The sequence below is a fragment of the Giraffa tippelskirchi genome, chromosome 1 (genome assembly GCF_054371585.1).
Source record: "Giraffa tippelskirchi isolate mGirTip1 chromosome 1, T2T-mGirTip1v1.2.pri, whole genome shotgun sequence".
In the NCBI taxonomy this organism is placed as follows: Eukaryota; Metazoa; Chordata; class Mammalia; order Artiodactyla; family Giraffidae; genus Giraffa; species Giraffa tippelskirchi.
In genome coordinates this window covers 193,251,921-193,271,100 of record NC_137275.1, presented here as the reverse complement: position 1 = coordinate 193,271,100, position 19,180 = coordinate 193,251,921, and the positions used below count along the sequence as shown (strand labels likewise).

The 19,180-nt window shown below is 39.4% G+C and overlaps 1 protein-coding gene across 18 annotated transcripts in view; it reads left to right on the top strand.

The window, feature by feature from the left end:
- The window catches only part of FRMD3 (FERM domain containing 3), a 396,369-nt gene that overhangs the window by 233,611 nt on the left and 143,578 nt on the right, over positions 1-19,180 (top strand). For all 18 annotated transcript variants that reach the window (XM_081520403.1, XM_081520507.1, XM_081520514.1 and 15 more), the window contains one exon: positions 18,240-18,282. In XM_081520403.1, the coding sequence (XP_081376529.1) occupies positions 18,240-18,282 (43 nt within the window). The remainder of the gene's footprint in view (positions 1-18,239; positions 18,283-19,180) is intronic.

Genomic DNA, 19,180 nt, shown 5'->3' with positions numbered 1-19,180 from the left:
CAATTAAAAAATAAATTAATTTTTTAAAAGTAATTAAATGTAAATGGACTAGATGCTCCAATCAAAGGACACAGTGTGGTTGAATGGATTAAAAAAATAAGACCAATATATATCCTGTCTACAAGAGTTTCACTTCAGATCTAAATACACTCACACAGACTGAAAGTGAGGAGATGGAAACAAGTATTCGTGCAAATGAAATGAAAAAAAAAAAAGCTGGAGTAACAAGACGTCTATCAGACAAAATCAATTTTAAAACAAAACTATAAAAAGAGACAAAGAGAGATATTACATAACAATCAAGTGATCCGTCCAAGAAGAAGACAGAAGAATTGTAAATATATAGGACTTCCCAAGTGGCACTGGTGGTAAAGAGTCTACCTGCCAATGCAGGAGACACAAGAGACATTGGTTTGATCCCTGGGTTGGGAAGATGCCCTGGAATAGGAAATGGCAACCTGCTCCAGTATTCTTGCCTGGAAAATTCCACAGATGGAGTAGTCTAGCAACAACTGAGTGACTGAGCACACGCACACACACACACACACACACACACACACGCACCCAATAGAGCAGCATCTAAATACATAAATATTAACAGATATATATAGAGAGAAATTGACAGTAACACAATAATAGTAGAGGACTTTAAACACTGCAGTTACGTCAATGGACAGATCAGCCAGCCAGGAAATCAGTAAGGAAACACTGGCCTTAAACGATACTCAAGACCAATGGACTATACATAAGTATATGTATGTATACACACACACACATGTATACATATATGGCAACTGCATACACATTTTTTCAAGTGTACATGGAACATTCTCCAGGATGGATCACATGCTATGCCACCAAACAAGTCTCAGTAAGTTTAAGAAGATTGAAATCATGTCAAGCACCATTTCTGACCACAGTGCTATAAGACTAGAAATCAACTGCAGGAAAAAACTGCAAAAAAAAGAAAACATGAATGTGTAGAGGCTAAACAATATGCCGCTAAACAACCAATGGGTCAGTGAAAAAAATCAAAGAGGAAATTTAAAAATGGAAAAAGAATGATCCAAAATCTATGGGACACAATGGTATAGTGATATAAGCCTGCCTCAGGAAACAGGAAAAATCTCAAACAATCTAAAATATCTAAAGTAACTAGCAAAAGGGCAAGCAAAATTCAAAGTTAGAAGAAGGAAAGAAATAATAAACATCAGAGCAGAAGTAAATGAAATAAAGACTAGAAAAACAATCAAAAAAATTACTGAAACTAAGAGCTGGTTCTTTGTAAAGATGATAAACCAGACTCATCAAGAAACAAAAGAGAAAGAGTCTAAATAAGTAAAATCAGAAGTGAAAGAAGAGAAATTACAGTGGACACTATAGAAATACAAGGGATCATAAGAGCTGGCTGCGAGGAGCTACCCCACATCCAAGGTCAGGGGCAGCAGCCGAGAGGAGTTACCTCACGTCCAAGGTCAGGGGTGGCGACCAAGAGGAACTACCCCACATCCAAGGTAAGGAGCAGTGGCTGTGCTTTGCTGGAGCAGCCGTGAAGAGGTAACCCACGTCCAAGGTAAGAGAAACCCAAGTAAGTCGGTAGCCGCTGAGACAGGGCATTGGAGGGCAGACATACTGAAACCACAATCACAGACAACTAGCCAATCAGATCACATGGACCACAGCCTTGTCTAACTCAATGAAACTAAGCCATGCCGTGTGGGGCCACCCAAGATGGATGGATCATGGTGGAGAGGTCTGACAGAATGTGGTCCACTGGAGAAGGGAATGGCAAACCACTTCAGTGTTCTTGCCTTGAGGACCCCATGAACAGTAGGAAAAGGCAAAAAGATAAGACACGAAAGAGAACTCCCCAGGTCAGTAGGTGCCCAATATGCTACTGGAGATCAGTGGAGAAATAACTCCAGAAAGAATGAAGGGATGGAGTTAAAGCAAAAACAACACCCAGTTGTGGATGGGACTGGTTATAGAAGCAAGGTCCAATGCTGTAAAGAGCAATATTGCAGAGGAACCTGAAATGTTAGGTCCGTGAATCAAAGCAAATTGGAAGTGGTCAAACAGGAGATGGCAAGAGTGAACACTGACATTCCAGGAATCAGCAAACTAAGATGGACTGGAATGGGTGAATTTAACTCAGATGACCATTATATCTACTACTGTGGGCAGGAATCCCTTAGAAGAAATGGAGTAGCCATCATAGTCAACAAAAGAGTCTGAAATGCAGTACTTGGATGCAATCTCAAAAATGACAGAATGATCTCTGTTCATTTCCAGGGCAAACCATTCAATATCACAGTAATCCAAGTCTATGCCCCAACCAGTAATGCCGAAGAAGCTGAAGATGAACAATTCTATGAAGACCTACAAAACCTTTTAGAACTAACACCCAAAAAAGATGTCCTTTTCATTATAGGGGACTGGAATGCAAAAGTAGGAAGTCAAGAAACACCTGGCGTAACAGGCAAGTTTAGCCTTGGAGTACAGAAGGAAGCAGGGCAAAGGCTAATAGAGTTTTGCCATGAGAACGCACTGGTAGTAGCAAACACCCTATTCCAACAACACAAGAGAAGACTCTACACGTGGACATCACCAGATGGTCAACACCGAAATCAGATTGATTATATTCTTTGCAGCCAAAGATGGAGAAGCTCTATACAGTCAGCAAAAGCAAGACCGGGAGCAGACTGTGGCTCGGATCATGAACTGCTTATTGCCAAATTCAGACTTAAATTGAAGAAAGTAGGGAAAACCACTAGACCATTCAGGTATGACCTAGATCAAATCCCTTATGAGTATACAGTGGAAGTGAGAAATAGATTTAAGGGACTAGACCTGATAGACAGAGTGCCTGATGAACTATGGACAGAGGTTCGTGACATTGTACAAGAGACAGGGATCAAGAAAATCCCCATGGAAAAGAAATGCAAAAAAGAAAAATGGCTGTCTGAGGAGGCCTTACAGATAGCTGGGAAGAGAAGAGAAGCGAAAAGCAAAGGAGAAAAGGAAAGATATTCCCATCTGAATGCAGAGTTCCAAAGAATAGCAAGGAGAGATAAGAAAGCCTTCCTCAGCGATCAGTGCAAAGAAATAGAGGAAAACAACAGATTGGGAAAGACTAGAGATCGCTTCAAGAAAATTAGAGATACCAAAGGAACATTTCATGCAAAGATGGGCTCGATAAAGGACAGAAATGGTATGGACCTAACAGAAGCAGAAGATATAAAGAAGAGGTGGCAAGAATACACAGAAGAACTGTACAAAAAAGATCTTCACAACCCAGATAATCACGATGGTGTGATCACTCACCTAGAGCCAGACATCCTGGAATGTGAAGTCAAGTGGGCCTTAGAAAGCATCACTACGAACAAAGCTAGTGGAGGTGATGGAATTCCAGTTGAGCTATTTCAAATCCTCAAAGGTGATGCTGTGAAAGTGCTACACTCGATATGCCAGCAAATTTGGAAAACTCAGCAGTGGCCACAGGACTGGAAAAGGTCAGTTTTCGTTCCAATCCCAAAGAAAGGCAATGCCAAAGAATGCTCAAACTACCGCACAATTGCACTCATCTCACATGCTAGTAAAGTAATGCTCAAAATTCTCCAAGCCAGGCTTCAGCAATACGTGAACCATGAAATTCCAGATGTTCAAGCTGGTTTTAGAAAAGGCAGAGGAACCAGAGATCAAATTGCCAATATCCGCTGGATCATCGAAAAAGCAAGAGAGTTCCAGAAAAACATCTATTTCTGCTTTATTGACTATGCCAAAGCCTTTGACTGTGTGGATCACAATAAACTGTGGAAAATTCTTAAAGAGATGGGAATACCAGACCACCTGACCTGCCTCTTGAGAAACCTGTATGTAGGTCAGGAAGCAACAGTGAGAACTAGACATGGAACAACAGACTGGTTCCAAATAGGAAAAGGAGTACGTCAAGGCTGTATATTGTCACCCTGCTTATTTAACTTATATGCAGAATACATCATGAGAAACCCTGGGCTGGATGAAGCACAAGCTGAAATCAAGATTGCTGGGAGAAATATCAATAACCTCAGATATGCAGATGACACCATCCTTATGGCAGAAAGTGAAGAGGAACTAAAGATCCTCTTGATGAAAGTGAAAGAGGAGAGTGAAAAAGTTGGCTTAAAGCTCAACATTCAGAAAACTAGATCATGGCATCCGGCCCCATCACTTCATGGCAAATAGATGGGGAAACAGTGGAAATATGGATGACTTTATTTTCTGGGTCTCCAAAATCACTGCTGATTGTGATTGCAGCTATGAAATTAAAAGATGCTTATTCCTTGGAAGGAAAGTTATGACCAACCTAGACAGCATAGTAAGAAGCAGAGACATTACTTTGTCAACAAAGGTCCGTCTAGTCAAGGCTATGGCTTTTCCAGTGGTCATGTATCATATGAGAGTTGGACTATAAAGAAAGCTGAGCACCGAAGTATTGATGCTTTTGAACTGTGGTGTTGGAGAAGACTCTTGAGAGTCCCTTGGACTGCAAGGAGATCCAACCAGTCCACCCTAAAGGAGATCATTCCTGGGTGTTCATTGGAAGGACTGATGTTGAAGCTGAAACTCCAATACTTTGGTCATCAGATGTGAAGAACTGACTCATTTGAAAAGACCCTGATGCTGGGAAAGATTGAGGGCAGGAGGAGAAGGGGACGGCAGAGGATGAGAAGGTTTCCACCAACTCAATGGACATGAGTTTGGGTAGACTCTGGCAGTTGGTGATGGACAGGGAGGCCTGGTATGCTGCAGTTCATGGGGTCATAAAGAGTTGGACATGAGTGAGCAACTGAACTGAAGAACAGTTGTATGCCAACAAAATGGACAGCCTGGAATAAATGGATAAACTCCTAGAAATGTATAATTTTCCAACACTGAATCAGGATGAAATAGAAAATATGAACAGACCAATTATCAATAATGAAAATGAATCAGTTATTAAGAAAAACCTCCCAACAAATAAAAGTCCAGGACCAGATGGCTTCTGAGGAGAATTCCAGAAAACATTTAACACTTATTCTTCTCAAACTATTCCAAGAAATTGAGGAGAAAGGAATGCTTCTGAACTTATTTTATGAGGCCAGCATCATCCTGATACCAAAACCAGACAAAGTCACTACAAAAAAGAAAATTACAGGCCAATATCACTGATGAACACAGATGCAAAAATGCTCAACAAAATACTAGCAAACCAAATTCAACAATACATTAAAATGATCAAGTGGAATTTATGCCAGGGATGCAAGGATTGTTCAATATCTGTAAATCATTGTGATACATCACATTAATTAATTGAATAATAAAAATTATATGATCATCCTAATAGATGCAGAAAAAGCTTTGATAAAAGTTCGATTCTATTTATGATAAAAACTCTTAACAAAGTGGGTATATTGAGAACATACTTTACATATTAAAGGCCATATATGACAAGCCCATAGCTAACATTGTACTCACCAGTGAAAAGTTGAACACTTTTTCTTTATGGGTAGGAACAACACTAGGATACTCACTCTCACCACTTTTATTCAAGTCCTAAGCATATCAATTGGACAAGAAAAAGAAATAAACGTAAAGAAAGCTGGTAAGGAAGAAGAAAAATGTCACTGAATGCAGATGACGTGATAATATATATAGAAAATCCCAAAGTCACCACCGAAAAACTATTAGAACTAATAAATGAATTCCTTAAAATTGGAGGATATGAAAGTAACATACAGAAATCTGGTGTGTTATTTTGTACTAACAATAAACTATCAAAAAGAGAAATTAAGAAAACAATCCCATTTACAATTGTATTGAAAAGTATTAAATACAGAGGAAAAATTAAAGAGCTAAAAGACCTACACTGGTAAAACTATAAGACATTGATAAAAGAAATTGAAGACAACACAAACAAATGGAAAGTTATAGTGTTATCATGGATTAGAAGAACTAACATTGTTAAAATGACCATTCTTCCCAAGGTAATCTACAGATTCAGCACAGTCCCTATCAAAAAACCAATTACATTTTATACAGAACTAGAACAAATAATTTTAAAACTTGTGTAGAATCAAAAGACCCTGAATAGCTAAAACAATCTCAAGAAAGAACAAAGCTGGAGATATCATGCTGTCATTCAAATTATATTATAAAGCTATTATAATCAAAACAGTATTGTACTGACATAAAAACAGACACATAGATCAGTGGAACAGTTTGGAGATCCCAGAAATAAACCTACATTTATATAGATTTGCCATATAGATTTATATAGTAAATTAATCTATAACAAATGAGACAACCATATACAATGGGTAAAAAAATAGACTCGTCAGTAAATGGTGATGGGAAAATTGGACAGCTACATGCAAAGGAATCAAACTGTCCTATTTTTTCACACCATACACAAAAATAAATTCAAAATGGATTAAAGACTTAAATGTAAGACCTGAAACCATAAAATTCCTAGAAGAAAACATAGGCAGTATGCTCTTTGGCATCAATCTTAGCAATATATTTTGGATCTATTTCCTCAGTCAAGGGAAACAAAAGCAAAAATAAACAAATGGGATTGTATTAAACTAAAAAATTTTTGCACAATGAAGTAAACTGTCAGTGAAATGCAGTCTACTGAACTGGAGCATATGTTTGCAAAGATATCCAATAAAGAGATAATATCCAAGATATACAAAGAACTCATGCAGCCCAACATCAGAAAAACAAACCAGATTAAAAAGTGAGCAGAGGACCTGAATAGACATTTTTCCAAGGAATACATACAGATGGCCAACAGGCACATGAAAAGCTACTCAAAATCATTAATTATCAGAGAAATGCAAATTGAAACCACAGTGAGACATCACCTCACGTCTGTCGAAATGACTGTAATCAAAAAGATAACAAACACAAAGTATTGATGGGGATATGGAAAAAATGAATCTCATGCACTGTTGGTGGAGATGTATATCAGTGCAACCACTATGGAAAACACTAGAGATTCCTCAAAAAGTTAAAAGTGAGATTGCCATATGATTCAGCAATTTTACTTGTGGGTATTTACTTAAAGAAAACAAAAACACTGATTTGAAAAGATATATATACTCCAGTGTTCATTGAAGCACTATTTACAGAAGCCAAGATATGAAAGTTTCCACCAACAGATGAATGGATAAAGATGTGATTATATATATAGAGAGAGATATTAAAAAATGAAATCTTGTCATTTGCAACAATATGGATGGATCTAAAAGGTATTACATTAAATGAAATTAGTCAGAGGAAGACAAATAGGACTTGATCTCACTTATTGTAGAATATAAAAAACAAAACCAAAACAGACCCATAGATACAGAGAATGAACTAGTGTTTACTAGAAAGGAGAGGGTGGGGGGATGAGTGAAATAAATGAGGGAGATTAAGAGGTACAAACTTCTGGTTATAAAATAAACTATGGGAATATAATGTACAGTATGGGGAATATAGTTAATAATATTCCCAAAAGTTTATTTGGTGACAGATGGTAACCAGACTTAAACCATGGTGATATTTTTGTAGTGTATAAAATTTTTGAATCACTATGTTGTACACTTGAAATTTTTTAAAAAGGCAGACAAAAAAATAAGTAGGGCTGGGAAATACCATTTTATCTCTGTTTGAGTTAGAAAAAATGGGAAGATATCCAATGTAGGACAGTTTTTCTCCTTTGTGGTGGAAACCTCCTGGGTTTGGTTCAGATGAAGATAGAAATTAATTTGGGGAATAAGATTTAAGTGCCATCATTATAAAGAAAATCACTCACTGGAGATTTCCAGTGGCAAGAAATTCAGAGCTGAATGTACACAAGCAGGTTGGAAAGTAATTTTAAAGGCAGTTTTTAAGTTCAGCTGAGAAGAGACTAGAATGTAAGTGTGAGTATAGTATATAACTTAGATAAATAAAAACAGTATAGATTAGGAAATTACAATTTGAAGCAGACATATTTCTTTTTCATTCATGCTCCAGCAGATAGATATCTTTCAAAGTTCAATTGTAATTATGAATTATATGGATGGAGGTAATAATGAGAGTGTCTTAGATGGCTTGGACTGCTGCAAGAAAACACCATAGACCAGGTGCTTAAGCAGGACATTTATTTCTCTTAGTTCTAAGAGGCTGGATAGTCCAAGATCATGGTACTGATGGGTTTGATTGCTGGTGAGAACTGTCTTTCTGGTTTGCAGACAGCTGCCTTCTCCTATGTCCTCACGTGGTGGAGTGGAGTAGGAAGAGCTTGAGAGAGTTCTGGTCTTTCTTTGTTGTCTTATAAGGACACTAATCCAATCATGTGGGTTATACTCTCATGACTGCTTTTGAACCTTATTACTTCCCAAAGGCCTTACCTCCAGAATCATCACATTGGGGTTAGGGTTGCAGCATGTGAGGGTAGTGGGTGAGGGCACATTCAGTCCATAACAAGAAGGAAGAGTTCTAGTGATCTATTGCTGTGTAACAACTCTCCTCAAAACTTGCTGGTTTAAAACAACACAGTTTTATTAGATTTCAGGATTTTGTGGGTCAAGAATTTGATTAGGGTTCAACTGGATAATTCTGCTCTGCATGGGGTTGTCTGGGCTCACTCAGCCGGTGGCTGGTATGGTCTGAGTGTGTCCAAGACATCTTCATTCATGTGCCTGGTGCTTCAAAGGGGCTGACTAGAAGATGGAGCTTGGGGACCCCCTTCCTCTGCATGTGTTTTCAGGGCCTTTCCACATGGCTTTTCTAGCAGAGTGTTTGGACTTCTTACATAGGTTCCAAGTACAAGTAGAACCATTTACCAAATAAATTGTACAAAAACATTGGCTTGACAAGTTTTGGACGTATTGAGTTGGGATGACTATGAGCTGTTAAGGCAGAGAGGTTTGCAGTATAGTTGAAAATATGGATCTGAATCTTAGGCTCTAAAATGAAATGGATCTAAAATAAAAAATTTAGGTCACAGATGGAGATTTTGGGAGTCAATGAGCTTGTCACTACTTTAAAGCTCTGAAGAATAGATTGCAGTGCTTGAGAGTATAAGTTGAGAGGAGAATCTGAAAGCTGAATAAATGTCCATATTTTAAAGGATGGTCCAGAAGAGGAAACCTTCAGTGAAGACTGACCAGGAACATACAGAGAAGAAAGAATAGAATGAGGGGAGAGAGAGACATTTTAGAAGCATGGGTAGTTACAGAATTCATAAAAAGGAATGAACTGCAATCTCCAATATCAAGAAGAAGGAAGATTAGAGGAGATGATTACTCAAATGCTAAGAGATTTAACACCAGGAAGACTGGGTCAAATCCTGTCCTTGCCATCTGCTGTTTGTATGACTTTGACCTTAGCCTGTGCCTTAGTTTCTTTATCTGTGAAAGGAGGATACTAAAAGCAACTGTGCCATAGGGTTGTTGTTTAAATGCAGTATTCCATGTTATCAACATATATAACTTATCTTTTTACTATTCCATACTTTAAAGAGTTTGAAAAGATCCATGACTCTGGAAACTAGGAGAACTTTGAACTTTAGAAAAGTTTGGTGATAGTATTGTTAAATTTATATGACATGACAGCAGATGTTCCACAGTATGTAACTGGGTACCGATAATAGTAAAATCCATTGTTACAAGCATGAAAGAAGCCCATAGTTTCCTTTATGATTGCATTTTGGTATTTTAATGTACTTTAAAATGCACATCAGTAAACATTTTTTTTTTTTTTTTACGAACTCTATTGTATTTTCAGACCACTATTAGTTTTTTCTTGTACACTATGGATTTCTTGGATGTAGAGCAGAGGTTGGCACACAAGGGTCAGGAAGACATTCATCTGTTTTTGTAAATAAAGTTTTGTTGGAACACAGCTACTTCTACTTATTTCTGTATTGTCTGTGGCTGCTTTTATGTTCCAATGGCAGAGTTGGAGTCCTGACAGAGACCATATGGATTACAAAGCTTAAAATAATTACAATCTGGTTCTTTATGTAAAAAAAGGTGCTTTTGCTCTCCTGTTTCCTACAGTGTTTCTTCTCCTGGCAGTTACTTCTGTTTTGCTCATCCCTAGAAACCTAGAAAGCAAAAGCAGTTATGGCTGAAGGAGTGAAAAAACACTATTCCAAAGCCATGGAGGCTTTCTTACATAGATTGACTTACAAAAGAACAATAACTTTTGAGTATATCTGATCTACAGATATTTTTGTTGCTGTAGATTTTATTGAAACTGGAGTGGAAGTCATTGTTACCAGGACTGAAATGACTAAGGCCTAGGCTAACTTTCTTATCCAGGAGACTGTTAAGGCTGCCTTCATTTTGATGGCATTCTTTTTTTCCCCAGCGAAGAGTTTAGAAATGGCATAAATTGGCTAGCTAATGCAGGGACTCAGTTACTCTGGGGCTTTGTCCAGGTGGGATGTGAGAATCAGGCCATCTTTTCAGAGCAGATTTGGGATTTGGTTACTACTGAGGAGGAAAAACAATCTCCTGTTTGGGAAGTCTATTCATTATTGTTTAAAGCCCCATTGGTTATTTAACACGTTTCTCTAGTCTACAGATTATGTTGGTGTAGAGAACCAAGGATTTTGAGAAAGATAACAGAGAGGTGTGTAATTTATTCTGTAATCATAGGCTGGATCAGTTTCAACAGAAACCCAGCTTTGAGGATAGCTAACTTTTATATTGTTTACTTTTGGTAGATTTTTAAAAAATCTACCAGTTTGAAAATCAACCTACTCAGTCATAAATCACCAACTCATTCCTGCCATCTTTTTCTCCACATTTGCCAGAATTAGAAAGCATGAAAGAAATGTACCATTTCTATGATGAGAAAGGGAAAAATGATCTCTTAGAGCTAAATTCAGCAGCAAAATTAAAAAGAAAGAAATATTTGTTGGCAACATTCTCATCTGCTTCAATTCATAGTATATGGAATGTGAGAGCTAAAGGAATCCTAGAGGTTCTGAAATCTGCTACCCCCAACCCAGAAGATAAGAAATGGCTTGAAATGTGATCAGTTTTTCAATGCTGAAAACAGTGCTAAATTGGGACCTTTCACAGGGAACTTGCAGGTTACTAGGGCTCAAGCCTAAGGCAAAAGGAATAAAAGAATTTGAGAATTCTTCTTGAATAGAAGAATTTCAAATACCATGGAGGGCAGTTTTGGGTGGAGAGTTAGGGAGGCTGTCTTAGGTTTAGTTCCTAGAAAGCAAATCCTGAGATAAAAATTCCAGTTTTATTAGGAAATATCCCCAGAAGGAGATTTGTAGGGGAGTAGGGGATTGGGACATTAAGAGAAGGAGGGTGTGCCAGGGTGTGATGTTAGGCAGTCATAGAGAGAGTAACTTGGGCTCAGTTCCACAGAGGAGTTCAGGAAGAATGTAGGTCATGCCTTTGAGTTGTCCTGGCCAAGGGAAGAGGGAGTATTTATCCTCCCACATCTGTCCATTAGTTGTTGTTGTTCAGTCACTTAGTTGTGTCTGACTCTTTGTGACCACATGAACGGCAGCACGCCAGGCTTCCCTGTCCTTCACTATCTCCTGGAGTTTGCTCAGACTCATGTCTATTGAGTCAGTGATGCCATCCAACCATCTCATCCTCTGTCGTCACCTTCTCCTCCTGCCCTCGATCTTTCCCAGCATCAGGGTCTTTTCCAATGAGTCAACTCTTTGCATCAGGTGGCCAAAGTATTGGAGCTTCAGCATCAGTCCTTCCAATGAATATTCAGGGTTGATTTCCTTTAGGATGGACTGGTTTGATCTCCTTGCAGTCCAAGGGACTCTCAAGAGTCTTCTCCAGAACCACAGTTCAAAAGCATCCATTATTAGTTATGAGCTGACTTGCTGTAGGATGGTGGAGGTGGGGGTGTGTGGGATATTCATCCTTCACCCTGCAATGGGTTCCAGTAGCCTGAGGGCAGCCTTCTTAAAAAAAAAAAAAAGTTAACTGTTGTAAAACTAAAGGGAAAGGGAACCTGGGCTGAGCCTTCAGACACTCTTCTACAGACATCTTCCTAATACCTTCAAACCATGCTAAGGATGCCTCCTCTGGTTCATCTTTCTATCAAAGCTCAGTAAGTAGAATCAATGATTGGGTATTACCTTCCTTAGTCTTTGAAATTTTTATTATAAATAAGATTCAAGGAAATAAAGGTTTCAGCCACAAATTCAGATATTTGGTTGGCAGGTTTTCATTTCTTCCTCTCTCTAGAAATATCGGTTTTCAGCAAGGAAACAAACTTTAAAAGATCACATATATTCCAAGTAGCAATTGAAGGGAATATAGCAATGTGATAAATGTTCTAAGCCTTACATCTAATTACCAAGCACACCACAACATGGTTGTTATTTTCTCATGGGCGTGTAATCCATCTGTACATGCAATCTCAGCAGGAGGGGTTGGTATAGTACAGACTATTTTATTGCCCAACTCCTACCTCTAAAAGGAAGAATGAAAAAATGAAGGGGAATTATCTGTTCATGTAGCACAGAAGGCGGGTGGGGTGGGGAGGGCGAGAAAAAGAAAGTGACAAGTATGGTCTCACCGAGAGGGCCCATTTCACCACCTTAAGAATCTCTCTCAGTGAACGGGAGGAAGATCAGAGGGAACAGCTGGTGTTTATTCAGCCTTCACTATGATCCAAGCTCTGTTCTTAGAACTTCTAAGTAAATTAACCCACTTAAACCTCATATGATGCTATAACCGAGGAAACAGAGGAACTTGATGGAGGTCACACCACTCACTAGTAAGTGGCAGAGCTGGCTTCTGAATCCAGGCCTGCTGGCTCCTGAGTCAACCCTGGGTGCCTGGCTAGATTTGGCATTGGCCTGTTATGTATGAGATTCTTCCTCTTGAGTCTAAACTACATGAAATCCACTTTTGTTCTCTGGATGATGATGTTTGGTTGTTCAGTCTTGTCTGAACTCTTTGGAACCCTATGGACTGTAGCCCACCAGATTCCTTTGTGCCTGGGGTTCTCCAGGCAAGAATACTGGGAAGGGTTGCCATTTCCTTCTCCAGGGGATCTTCCCGACCCAGGAATTGAACCCATGTCTCCAGCAAGACTCCTGCATTGCAGGCGGATTCTTTACTGTGAGCCATTTTCTGAATAGAGTTTAGCTATTTCTTTTCATCTGACTTTTAAGTAGTCATGTACTGCACAAATGCGTGTGAAAATTTAAGTTAAAGCATCACAGATAAAATGGAAGTCATGGTTTCCTGGTTTTCTTTGACTAACCACCCTAAATTCCTGTTCTCTCCCTGTAACCCACCTCACTGGATCAGGTTAGTGTCATTTCAGATGTTTAAAAATACATTAGATGCTTGTTAAGTCTTTGAAAATATATGGTACTGTTTTGTACTTTTTATTTTAAAAAGAAAACACATTAATTGTATGATACCATAGTTCAGAGGTTCTCGAATTGTCTTGCTTTATGGCTCTTTCAGTATCTTAGTAATTATTTTACGGTGCTCTAGGTCAAAAAAATATTTAACAGTTCCATATAGTAAGAATTAGATCCAAACAACTCAATAAGTATTTATGCCCTAACATAGCCATTATGGCCTTAATAGCCATTCAAAACATTACACACATGAAAATAGTATCCAGTTCATTCTTAACCATAATTACCTACTAACCGGCAGTGTGTGCCTATTGGCCACTTCATGGCTCTCAAACCCTGGGATCAGATCAGACACTGCCACACTCATTGCCTGTTCCACACCAAATTCCTAATTTGCACAGGACTTGTTTTTTCTTTCTTTCTTTCTTTTTTTTTTTTTTTTTTTATCACAGCAACCACTAGAAACCCAACTTTGGAAAAAGTATGACATTAAAAGGAATTTAGTGTGTGCTAATATTGGAACTGTGGACCTCTTGAGCTCAGGGTTTGCACGGAGTCCAGCAGATGTCTACTGTGGCTGTGCTTCCCTGTGCACAATTTTGGAACTAACTGTGGTCATGGTTATAAATTTTGCAGTTCACTTTTTTCATCCTACACTTTGCCCTGAGGATTCAACCATGTTGCACATAAAGATCTACTTCCTAGAAAAGACTGCCGCAGAATCTCCCAGATTTTATTTACCCATTTTCCTGATTATGGCCATTAATGTTATTTCTACTATTTTGTAATTTTATATAATATTGCAGTGAAAATCCTTGTTTCATTCCTCTTCGTTCACATGGCCAAATTAGAGTAAAGGAATTGCTAGGCCATAGGCCAGTCAGGTTTTTCAATTTTAGTGAAAGTGTTAATCACTCAGTCGTATCTGACTCTGTGATCCCGTGGACTGTAGCCCGGCAGGATCCTCTGTCCATGGAATTCTCCAGGCAAGAATACTAGAGTGGGAAGCCATTCCCTTCTCCAGGGGGTCTTCCCAATCCAGGGATCAAACCCAGGTCTCCCGATCTAGGGATGGAACCCAGGCAGATTCTTCACCATGAGTCATCAGGGAAGCCTTTAAACTTCAGTGCATACCAATAAATTGAGCATGACCCTCTTTGAAGAAATGATTCCCTGAAATTCCTTAAGGCATGATTACTTCTGGCTTATTTTTCTTAGAACTCTATACCCTATGACTATCCCATTGGGGAAGAATAGTTGTTTTGGAAATGTATGTAGTAGTTATGTTTTAGACAAAGGTAATTGAGAAATAAGGGCAGGATATGAGTAGGCTGAGAGGAAGAGGAAGATAGGAGCTGACCAGAAACTGCTGGGCATATTTTGTAGGACAATGAGAAGGCCAGATCATTTATAGTAAATAATTTGTGTAGAGCACAGATGGCAAATACCTCGCAGGCATACCTTAAATGTTCCCTCCCCTTCCATGGCAGACATAGCCAATCCATCATGAATGGCAGACATAACCAATCCATCATGACACTCATTCTCCCCAAACCTTCACCCAATCTTGAGTTCTCCTCACAACCCTGGGGGATTACCACCAACTAATTAATGTGAGCACACAAAATGAAATTTGCCTGTCATCCCTGGAGGCAGCGAGAAGGTGGGAAGATAGGTTGAAATTAGGCAGAAAAGGGCTAAGGAGTTTAAAGAATGCCAAGCAAGGAGAATTTGGATAACTTATTTACATTTCAGACTCTGTTGGCAAAATAACTGGCAATCCTCCTCTGTGAAACAATAGCAGTAGGTATTGATCTCAGGCTGGTATTATTTGTTTTCATGCCTTAGTTCTAAATTATGCTATGTATTTATTTCTAGAAAAATAATTAAATCACCAGAGACCCCTTTTATTATTCTTTTCATGTGCCCCATGTATTGAAAAATGTGGTCTCCCAATTAAACTGTACTTATTAAATAACAATGACAGTATCAGCAAACAAGCATTCACTGAATATTTTTCACATGACAGGCACTGTTTAAGCAACTTACATTTATTAATTTTTAAAATCTTCACAACAAGCTTACAAGGTAGGTGCAATTACTGTTCTCATTTTATAGTTGTAAAATAGAGACAGAAAGTAAACATTTTGTAGCTAGTAAGTAGTATAATCAATACCTTTCTCATTGTTCAATTTTAACTTTGTAAAGTCCAAGCATAATTTCTGATTAGAAGGAGATAACCAAAAGTACAGTGATGGTTTCCAAGGGCTGGAAGAAAGGGGGAAATGAAAGTTAATGTTTAATAGGTGTAGAGTTTAAATTTTACAAGATGGAAAGAGTTCTAGAGATGGAGGGTGGTGATGGTAGCACACCATTATAAATGTATGTAATACACCAAACTGTACACTTAAAAATGGTTAGGATGGTGAATTTTATCTTATGTATGTGTGCGTGCATGCCGACTTGATTCAGTCATGACTGACTCTTTGTGACGCTATGGACTGTACCTCACCAGGCTTCTTTGTTGGGATTCTTCAGAAAAGAATACTGGAGTGGGTTGCCACACCCTCCTCCAGGGGGATCTTCCTGATCCAGGGATCGAACCCACATCTCTTATGTCTCCCACACTGGCAGGCATATTCTTTACCACTAGTACCACCTGGAAAGGCCCATGTTATGTATCAGTTCAGTTCAGTTGCTTAGTCATGTCCGACTCTTTGCAACCCCATGGACTGCAGCATGCCAGGCTTCCCTGCCCATCACCAACTCCTGGGGTTTACTCAAACTCATGTCCATCGAGTCAGTAATGCCATCCAACCATCTCATCCTCTGTCTTCCCTTCTCCTCCTGCCTTCAATCTTTCCCAGCATCAGGGTCTTTTCCAGTGAGTCAGTTCTTCACATCAGGTGGCCAAAGTATTGGAGTTTCAGCTTCAGCATCAGTCCTTCCAATGGATATTCAGGACTGATTTCCTTTAGGACAGACTGGTTGGATCTTCTTGCAGTCCAAGGGACTCTCAAGACTCTTCTCCAACACCACAGTTCAAAAGCATCAATTCTTCGGCGCTCAGCTTTCTTTATAGTCCAACTCTCATATCCATGCATGATTACTGGAAAAACCATAGCCTTGACTAGATGGACCTTTGTTGGCAAAGTAATGTCTCTGCTTTTTAATGTGCTGTCTAGATTTGTCATAGCTTTTCTTTCAAGGAGCAAGCATCTTTTGATTTCATGGCTGTAGTCACCATCTGCAGTGATTTGGGAGCCCAAGAAAATAAAGTCTCTCACTATTTCCATTGTTCCCCCATCTATTTGCCATGAAGTGATGGGATCAGGTGTTATGCATATTTTACCACAAAAAAATCAGGGAAAAAGGAGTTAACTAGGGTTCCCAGCATGAGTTGGTGGAATTCTGGCCAGAAACAAAGAAATTTGCTGTATTAGTTTGATTGTGCAACAGGTCAGGGATAAATGCACGGTTTTCTGGCAGATTCTTCATTTAGAAGAATTAGATTTAAATAGCTAGGAGACCCCATTTTTCTTTAAAGAGTGCAAAGATCTGAAACCCTAGACTGGAATCTGCTGACCAGACACTCAATTCTCTAGTTCATAGGAAGGTAGGGAGTGTTCAGCAAGGAGAATAATACATTTTAGAGTGAACTAGCCAGTGGGGAAGCCACAAGCCCAAGGTTAAGGACCTCTGCACTAGAATTCCACTGAAAGCTGGCGTCACCATTTCTTCACTTTGCCATTTCTTTGGCAAGTTCTTTAACATCCCAGGCCCCAGATTTTTTGTCTGTAAATGGGGTGGTAGTGATTGCTCGTGGAAACTCTGGCACTTAGTGAACCCTCAACAATACTAACTCCTAATTCAACTTCACGGCTATGTATTTACATGAAACAATAGGGACAATACAGAATCCTGAGGCTTACTGGATCCTGCAAATGAGATAAACTGAGGTGTAAGTGCTTGACTGATGGTAAATTTCCTCCTCTTCTTTTGTCCTCAGTATCTAGCAGAGAGAGGGTGCCCCATAAGTGAAGACTCCCCAACATCTTGATGGATACTCAGTGGCACCCCTCTTACCATCTGTCTATCTGAACTTCTGGTGTATAAAGTGATGCTTCCTGATATTCCTTAAGCAGCTTCAAGGGCATCATGTTTTGTAACATCAGAGGCTGCCCTGATCTTGGCATGTCAAAGTGACCTTCACTCATGGTGTGGAGAGAGCTGGTTGCTGGGGCCAGCATTGTGTCTGCTTCAAATACTTATTGGTAACATGATTCTCAGCTATTCAGGATTTGGGGCTTCTTAGCTTTGTGTTGCAGCTGATTTTTCTTCTTGTCGACCTCAGGCCTCTGAAATAAGATGTTTAAAATAATTTGATCCTCCCTACTGTGAAGGAAGAATTGCCTCTGTGTGTGACAGGGCTAATGGTGGCTTGCCCCACTGTTAACTTGAAAGGATGGTGCTGGACTGTGACTCTTAGAGGTCACAGATGTCAAAGTCTTTAGCCATCTGTGGCTTGCCCAGAGCGATGGAGCTCAAAGAATCACCTAGGAGCCAACTAGAGCCACTGGAACATCCCATTTAAGTACATATTTTCTCCCTTGTCCTTCTCTCCTAGCAACTGTATGACTCAAATACTACTCATAAAGTATTAATTTTCTGTAATTTATACCCTTGCCTGTGATATTATTACTGCCCAATTGCTCATGTTGATTTTCAGAGGGTGGAACCCCAAGGAATATCTATGGGGAACCAAGGCTGTACTTTGGAAAAAGAATATCTTTATTAAGTTCCTTTTATTAACTATGCATCACATGGTCCAGCCATTTGACCCACAATCTCTGCTTTTTTTTCTCCCCAGCACTGGCTTGAACCTAACAAGTCCATCTCCAAGCAAATGAAATGTAAGTGTCAATCTGTGGGTTCACTTTTGTTATGAAATGTCCAATGATAGATTCTTTTTCTTTACAGTTTCTCCTGCCAGGAAAGAAATGGATGGAGTTGGAGATCTGGGGGTAGGGGGCTTCTCCCTCCCCATGAGCGCTGTGTAACTTCTCTCTTATTTGCTGGCCTCGGTGCTCCCCATGGTCACTATTCCTAGAGGCCCGTGTCTCTCCCCCTCCCCACCATCTCACCCTCGTGTTTCATGTTCGAACAGGGGCACAGGTGCCTAGTTCCCCTTTGATTGTGGGGTTTGCTAGTAAATGGTTCAGGGTGGAAAGTCAGTGTTGTGGGGGATGGTAAGAGAGGCAGGTGTATTTTGAAATTAAAATCTTGCTGATAACTTTACTGAAGATTGTAGTATTCTTGTCCACCCCTCGAGCTCCCCAATAAACTTTCCTGAGTAATGTTTTCAAGCTCTGGTGTTGTGAACAGCCTCCCCGCCTACCCCAATGAGCTCTTGGAAAAGTCGGCCTGGGAAACATCTCTGTAGTGCACAGAATATCTGGTCATCCACTTGGGGGCATTGTGAAGAGGGTGTTGACTGATGGTCCTGGGTGGCATGATGTTTTGTCCTGGTCACCTGTGCCAGACTGTAGTCAACCTGCTTTTATTTATGGTTTAGAGGAGAACTTCTGAAATGCACCTCAGAAATTCATTGCCTGCCCTGGAGTCCATTTATCCCTTCATGTCAACTTTCCCCGGACTCTAAAATGTGGGTGATAAATCAGTTTCTCATCAGAGATCAGGTTAGCATGTATTAGGTCACTAGTCATCATTCAAGGGAGTCTTTTCTTTTTTAAATAGGAAGAAATTATTTGAGGCAAGGTTTTTAAGTAAGAGAGGGAAGAAACTGAATTA